Raw genomic sequence first — 8290 nt, 5'->3', positions numbered from 1 at the left:
TTTGGTCTCTTGCAAATATATAGAATGTGAATACTTAGTAAATAACCAAAGTGTCCAAAAAAAGCACCTGGGGGATCTCAGGGTGACTATGGCTGTGTGTTTCCCTGCATCATATGCAGTGTGTTGACATTCCCATCAAGAAAATATTGGCACACGTGTGGGTGTGGATGTGGATGATGACATCAAAAATACTGAGGCCAAGCATGAAACCCTCTTGGGAGCAATTCTCCTTTGGAACAGCTCCCTTATTCATCGATGCCACCCTGCTAATTATGCCACTTTCCTGCTCATATACTTCATAAAGAGTTTTGGGATTTGGAGGGATTCATAAATTTATGTCCTAAAGGGATGAACTGAGGCCGCTCTGACGGCTGGACCCACAGCACAGCACAGCACAGCACAGCACAGCACAGCACATTCAGCTACAGAGAAAAGGCACAGCTCCCATCCAGTGAGTGCTCCTCCCTCAAATTGACCATGGTGATTCTTACCCAGATAGCTTAAATGCAGTCATTTTTCTCTAATCTATGTATCTCCCCTCCACAATGGACAAAATATATCTCCTTTTAAAGTCAAGGATCACAGGAAAGTGCCAGGTTGTATCTGAATCAAAGCTCTAATACCAGACTATTTGTTATTAGGCTAAGGAGATGATGCATTCAATTTAAATTTTGTCTTGAGGGGTTTTCCAAACTTCTTATTTTAAAAGCCTGTATTTTTGTATTATAATTACCTGTACCTAGCTACAAAAACAAGCAAACACAAATGAAACAAAAACAAAACCCCACAGAAACTGACTTCCCATTCAACGGCATGCTTTTTAATTTTTAGTTGATTTCTTTGTTGATTGTCTAATGAGAATCTAATTGGTGAGAGTATTACTGTGTGTCTGTTAATGATACATTTGTTATTCCTTGTGTGAGTATGTGTGGGGAGAGTGTATTTTTAAGTAAAGGAGAGTATAAACATGAACAAATATTTGTAATGTATTATATTGCGTAATGCCAATAAGCAGCCATAGGTTTTCCTAAGTTCTATGACATAATAGTGTCAGGTGTGAAAAAGGAGGATGTGGTAAGTTCTGTGTATTCATGTCACTCTTAAGGATGTGAGATATTGACTACAAATGCTTGGACATGCATGTATGGAAGTATAAATGCATATTTTTTGAGATGTTAGAGGGGCTCTGGATATATATGTGCATGCTCATGTATGCTGTTTGCCATCTTCTGACCTTTCTTTCTAGAGTGGTTGCATTTGAAGGACTTTGACTAGTACACAAACAATCAAAGAAAAGACTTCAGTTGGAGTGGGAATTTTATGTGGGATTTTTTCAGAGCTTTTTGCCAGACAGGAATGTCTGGCACCTTCCTCTATTCCTTCAGTTGGCTCACCAGAGGAAATGAAAGGGAACTGAATTTAACCTTTGTTTTGGAAGAGTTCTTAGTATTCCTTGGAGTTGACAATTTTTCCATTTCATGTTGACCCAGAGACAGTTTAAAATAAAAATAATAAAAAGATCAGATCTGTATAGAGTAGGTCTGAAAAAAAACTTATTAGAGACATCAACCTTCATTCTGGTTTGAAATAGAAAGAGAAGTTGGTAGAGAATAAATGACAAGAAGCCCCACAGTGAGAGGAATGCTTTCATTTCTCAGTTGGAGGAGACAGGAGCTAAGACATAGATTTTCTCTCATATCTTTTACACATTTAGGATTATGACTAGTAAGTTTACTTTCTCCAGACTCTTGTCACCATAAAATTTCAGTGTGCTTACCAAAGGTACTAAGAACAGAATGAAAATTCTAGAAATGGCAAAGGATCTAAGGATGCATTTTACTTATGTACCAATATGGAGCTTTAATTTTGGGCTTTCAGGCATCATGGAAGCACCTTTGGATAAAGAGTATAAAGTTAGTCTTTTATGATATGGTTTCTTGGTGTTTATGATTCTATTATTTCTTTTACTGGCATTATTATGACTGCTTAAAGACAGAGAAAGAGGTTCCTATAAAGGAAGGATACACGAAGAAACTAATGTAGGTAGAAAATTAAGATGCAGATTTTAAGGGAAACTGAGGGAAATTGGATCTGGGGGAGAGGAATCCTAAAATATTTTTTTTTTAACATCTGTGGTTTTCTATATGAATTTCAAAGAGAAGAAAGGCAGAGATCAGGGTAACTGTCTCAGTAGAGAATATATCAGGAAGGGCATGAAAAAAGAAAAGTTAATAGATAAATTGACCAAAAGAAAATGTAGCAACTATAGAGTTTCCTAAGCAATGCACAAACATTAGATGGCAAGAGATCTGGGTGGTTAAAAACCTAACATTGAAATGTAAACACAGAATTTAAGAATTCAGAGGAAGGATTTTTTTTTTTGTGTGTGTGTGTGATGACAATTTCAGGGTGGCCATAGCATTGGGAAGTTAAGGCAAAAGCTGGCTAAAGGTTATTGGAGCCAAAGTTTAGTGACTGCTTGTAGTTTATCTATGCTATCAATTGGTGAGTTCCCAAAGGCATGGGCATTTTCTTATTTCTGGTCTACTTTAATCTCTGTTTTTCTCTCCAATTCCCAGTACATGATTTCTGGAGTCTATGGGGAAGTGGTAGAATACTGTACTGAATGGTATGGCCAGAGGGCTTTGCTCATGTGGGCTTCTACCCTGGTGCTATGTTATAGACACTCATTTTATCACCACCCTTTCATAGAGTTTCCACTCTGTCCTCAGGAGTATACTGTGCCTGGCAGTACAGAAATAAGTGGACATATGTTCCTTTCTCAAGGAACTAACAGTCTGATGGGGAAGGCAGATTGCAGGCACACACATTAAATCCCTGACATTTTGTGTTGGAGACAGGCTATCTGAAAGAAAGAAAGTGAAGATCTCCCTTCACATCCCCTCTTGGGTCTAATCCTCATCTGCATTCTCCCACCTGCCTGCCATGCTAGGCTCGAATGGCACTCCCTTCCAGCCAGCCACACTACAGCTGACAGGCATTCCTGGGATGCAGACAGGTCAAGCTTGGATTGCCCTGATTTTCTGCTTCCTCTACTTCATCTCCATTTCAGGTAACCTCAGTATCATCGCTCTGGTCATTCGGGAACCTCCTCTGCACCAGCCCATGTACTATTTCCTCTCTATGCTCTCTCTCAATGATCTGGGAGTGTCCCTATCTACACTTCCCACTGTGCTTGCTACCTTCTGCTTCAACTACCGCCATGTTGGTTTTGATGCCTGTCTGGTTCAGATGTTCTTCATTCACACGTTTTCTTTCATGGAATCTGGCATACTTCTTGCCATGAGCTTTGACCGTTTTGTGGCTATCTGTGATCCACTACGTTATTCCACTGTGCTTACCAATAGCCGCATCTTGGCTATGGGCCTGGGTATCCTTACCAAAAGTTTCACTACCCTCTTCCCTTTCCCTTTTCTTGTAAAACGATTGCCCTTTTGCAAGGGCAATGTGTTGCATCACTCATATTGCCTCCATCCGGATCTGATGAAAGTGGCATGTGGAGACATCCATGTTAACAATATCTATGGCCTCTTTGTGGTCATTTTCACATATGGTGTGGATTCAGTTTTCATCCTTCTGTCCTATGCATTGATCTTAAGAGCTGTATTGGCCATTGCATCCCAGGAGCAGCGACTCAAGGCACTCAACACCTGCATATCACACATCTGTGCAGTGCTAGCCTTTTATGTGCCCATAATTGCTGTCTCTATGATCCACCGCTTCTGGAAAAGTGCTCCAGCTGTTGTTCATGTTATGATGTCCAATGTTTATCTTTTTGTACCTCCCATGCTCAACCCCATCATCTATAGTGTGAAGACCAAGGAGATACGCAAAGGCATCCTCAAGGTCTTCCATAAATCTCAGACCTGAGGAATACTGCAGACAGCAAGAGAGCTCCTTTAGAGGAAGGACTATGTCTTGTCTGCCAAATTTAAGAATTTTGCTAAAACAACATAGAGGACTCAAGCTCTTAATAGTTGTGAATTTGGAACCAATAAAACAATGTCTAACTTAATACAATGATGTACTTAGTTATTGGACTGTGATAATCCTGTGCTAGTTGCTAAGAATGTTATAATGGTGAATATAACACATTGTTAAATGAACAGATATACGTGTCAAAAAATGTACAAACAACTGATACCCTGAAAAAATGTTGGTTATTTTTCAGGAATAACAAAAGTCTTACAGGGCAAACTGTCTTGAACATAGAGAATTCTAAAATCACAAAGAATGAGCTGGTAAAGTTAAATGAAGAAAAATGCTATGGAAGTTTGGTGTTGATATATTTGTAGAAATAAGAACAGGCTATGTTAGGTGGCTAGGAAGTTGCTTCTGAAAGATGACAGAGGTTAGATAGAGTGTTTACTTCAGGATGGCAGCATGAAGGGAGGGCTAAGGTCTTGCCCCCAAAATACATTGCTTGAGATGAAATATTTAGCCAGAAAATTTAGAGTCTCAGCTCTCCAGTTGTGATCCAATAGGCAACACAACACATTCCAAAGCTTGTTAGAGAACAGAATCTTGAGCTCCACATTCACTTTACCAAATGAGAACTATACTAAATAAGAACTTGATGACTGTAGCTGAGAAAGTGTAGTAATTCTCAGAAGACTTTCCAGGTACCAAGTGCTGTACATTTGCTGTGGGGTAAGAGTGATTGGACACATAGTACTAAGTGTTTGGAAACAGTTCTCAGTGTGTAATTCCCAGACCAGCATCATGAGCCACACTTGGAAATTTGTGGGCCATGACAACTCCAAGGACTACTCTCTAAGTTCATGAAAGAGATTCTGGAGAGTGGATACAGCAGTTTGTGTCTTAATAAATTGCCTGACTTATTCTGATATCTTTAACTTAGAATATTTGGGGAAAGGCATAATTAATTCGTTCAGTGAAGTTTCCTCTTCAGAAGCATGGGAACGAGGTCTAAAGAGATTATTCAAGTCCAGTGAATGGTTCATAAAGTTGGGGAAAACTAATTTATCTCAGCAGGTGGTATCCATGGTGAAGAGAGTGCAGACTTACCGCCATCCAGTCACTGTGAGGTGGAGGTTAAACAAGCTTGGCTTCAGAGGAGAGTTTGATGAGCACCCTCCAGCTATCTCACACTGGCTGTCCCAGGCTTCCCTTTCCTCACAATCCTGGTCACTGTTATCTAAACCCACCTGACATCGAAAAATTTAGATGAGACTGTCAACTAAGTAGATAGAACTAAAGAGAAAAGCAAGTTAGCTTTTATGATGAGATGAGGGATCAGAGTGCATCAATGAGAATTCAGTTTGTATAAGTGCCCTGACTAGGAAGTCTCCTCAGAAATCATTCACTCTACTGTGAAACATTCTACTTATGCTTAAGAGGGTGTATTTATTTCTCCACTTAAACTTTCAGCTTGGAGGAACATCATGATTTCTTCACAAATGGTTAAAATTTAACACAATAATGATTTAAAATGTTTTATTTGTGTATGTTTGTTGTACTGATGTGTTTTGTAATAGTTTCATTCAAGCATGTCAAGTGCTTTGAACATATTCCCTCATTACCTTCTCCTGCTTTCCATCTCCTCTCTGCTAGTTCCCTCCACTTCCTAAATAGTCCTTCTACTACCTTAATGTCGTGTGTGTGTGTGTGTGTGTGTGTGTGTGTGTGTGTGTATGATCTACATGTGAAAGAAAGCAACAAAGTTTTCTTTCTGAATTTGTACTACTTTGTAGTGAGCACATAAAATAGTTTACGACATTTTCATATAAGTGTATCATTTTACTTGGCTTGTATTCACTCCCACAAATATTTCCTTGTCTAGCACATAAAATAGTTTACGACATTTTCATATAAGTGTATCATTTTACTTGGTTTGTATTCACTCCCACAAATATTTCCTTCTCTCCCCTCCTCCCTTCTGTTAGTTTTTTTCTGCCTTCAAATAGTCCTCCTTTTGTTTTCATATTACAAACAAATGTGCACACGCACACATGTGTGCACACACACACATAAATGCATGCACACACAAACATGCACACACATACATGCTAACATACATACACACATATTCACATACACATGCTCACACATTTGCATAATCACTCATTGCCATGTAGTATGTCTTTATTTTCTCTTATCTATTTTTCCTCCCTGTTGCCCTTTTACTTTCATATTATCTAAACATTTTATATCAATTCACATTTAAATCTAGATTCTATATATGAGAAAAACATAATGTTTTTCTTTCTAAATCTGGATTATTTTGCTTCACAAGGTGAACTCGATTTGCAAAGGACCTAATTTCACTCTCTTTCCAGCTAATTAAAATTCTATCTCATGGATGTAATGTACTTTATTCATTCATCTGTTGATGGGCATGTAGGCAGGTTCTACGTCTTGTCTATTATGACTAGTCCTGCAATAAACATGAATGTGCAAATGTCTTCCCACTGGTGACTGTTGGCATTTACAATAAAAATTTTTATGTCAATATTTGCAATGATGTTATGTTATGTATTGCACTGATATTATAGTATTATCACTGCTGGAATAAATAAATATTTGGAATTTTAAAAAATTTATCCACTCACTTGGTAGATATAGCTGCAGATTTTGTAAAAGGACAAAAACCAAAGGTCACCAGGGACATGGTAGAGTCACAGCACCTCATGACTTTTGAAATCAATTCTGTGATGTTACAATATTATTTCCGTCTAAGTTCTTTTGAATTTCACATCTAGGATTCAAACTCATTATTCCAGTTCAACTAATAGTATAACAGCAATTATTTCCACCTCATCTTCCAATACTTTAGAACTCCAAAGGAGGAGAAATTTCTTTGCCAAACTCCATTTTCCTTTCCACTCTCATGCACTGCTTGACAGAAAGAGAAAGCAGCTTTCCTTTCATTCTTTCCTCAACAAGGCCTCATTCAGTCAGAAACCAAAATGAAGAGAAGGTACTTGAAATATTTAGAGAGAAGAACAGACACTGAAGAAAAACCTACAAGGGGGTTGGAAATTGGGACCTGCCTCAAGGCTTATGGTAAGGATATTATGTAAACTACATTCAACTCAAATCAAACAAGCCTTTTCCCACATGAATAACTGTCTCATGTAGATACTTAACTATTCTACGAAAATCAAGTTCAAAGTTGAAAGAAAAGTTAATTTCTTACAATTGTGAAGCAATCAGGGTACCTGGATAGGGGTCAACCAATATCTGTGTAAGTTTGAGTCTCATGTTCCTCCATTTCCCTGAAATGTCTATTCTAGCAGAGACCCTGAACTTGTGGAAGTTGGTGGAGGGTTCAATGGGAGGTGGAAGTACTGAATAAGGAATTGGCTAGGGAACAGTAGGAATAAATGGATGAATGTAACCAAGGTCAAATTCTTATTGCTTAAATCCTCAGCTCTCTGAGCTCTCTCTTCATGAACTTCAGGTTCTGCCTGAAAACTGAAACTATTTAAAGTTCAGTATTTAAAGATCATGCCTCTGGATTCCAAGCACAATTTTAATTTTGGCCTGGTTATCGTGCAAGGATGAGAGTCGCAGGTAGTGAGCCCAGAAGTTCTTTTCTCTATCTTCAACAGATGGAGCTGAAATTCTTTTATCTCTGGGGAGAGAGGGTAAAATCTCTCTAAGGGAAAAAGTTTTTAAAAGTTTTTGATTTTTATTTCCCAAGTGAGATCTCATCCTCTTCATTTCCCAGTACAATCATCATCACACTGGGACAAAAGAGAACTGCAAAGCCCAGGTCTTTGGGAAGCTCTTGCCTAGATATAAAAAGTCCATCTCCCGCTTTGACTAGTAGCTGCCTGAGGCCACTCTGGAACCATTGCAAACTTTGGCCATCTGTAAATCCGAGGATTCCTTCATAAAGCCCTCTCAGGTGATGTTGAATCTGTGTTTTCTTGATATGCATACAAGAAGTTTGGTTTTATCTATCATCCTATTCACTTTTCAGTCATTATGATCATGCTTTTGTATTTCTGAATTTCTGTTAATTCCTGTGTATATTTGAATAGATCCCATGATTTGTTTAGTCCATAGTAGAGAGGTTTAAGACAATAAATAAGTCAACAAATCTCACAGCTATGTAGGCTTTCTGTAGAAAGAGTAATACTGATTCAAATGCCCTATGGTTTCCTAGGTGTTTTCAGTTGAGATTGGCAGAGGTGAACTTAGTAATACATATGGTATAATGATGATGATGATAATAGTGGCCCCCTAACATGGGCTAGAAACTAATCTCTGTCATATCTCATACTGATCCACAGTCGTTAGA

The 8290-nt window shown here is 38.3% G+C and overlaps 1 protein-coding gene across 2 annotated transcripts; it reads left to right on the top strand.

Annotated features, from left to right (window-relative positions):
- The first annotated feature begins 274 nt into the window (after positions 1–274).
- Positions 275–6573, top strand: LOC102905680 (olfactory receptor 51I1). 2 transcript variants are annotated; one of them, XM_076566269.1, is made up of 2 exons: positions 275–451; positions 3074–6573. In XM_076566269.1, the coding sequence occupies exon 2, from the start codon at positions 3127–3129 to the stop codon at positions 3889–3891; it is 765 nt and encodes a 254-aa protein (XP_076422384.1). In that variant the 5' UTR covers positions 275–451; positions 3074–3126; the 3' UTR covers positions 3892–6573. The 2 variants fall into 2 exon arrangements, with proteins under 2 accessions (XP_076422384.1, XP_006979077.1); XM_006979015.1 differs by lacking the exon at positions 275–451 and having other exon boundaries at positions 2947–3891.
- The last annotated feature ends 1717 nt before the right edge of the window (positions 6574–8290 follow it).

The sequence above is a fragment of the Peromyscus maniculatus genome, chromosome 1, assembly GCF_049852395.1.
Source record: "Peromyscus maniculatus bairdii isolate BWxNUB_F1_BW_parent chromosome 1, HU_Pman_BW_mat_3.1, whole genome shotgun sequence".
In the NCBI taxonomy this organism is placed as follows: domain Eukaryota; kingdom Metazoa; phylum Chordata; class Mammalia; order Rodentia; family Cricetidae; genus Peromyscus; species Peromyscus maniculatus.
The sequence above is the reverse complement of the archived record's forward strand: the minus strand, read 5'-3'. Positions and strand labels throughout refer to the sequence as shown.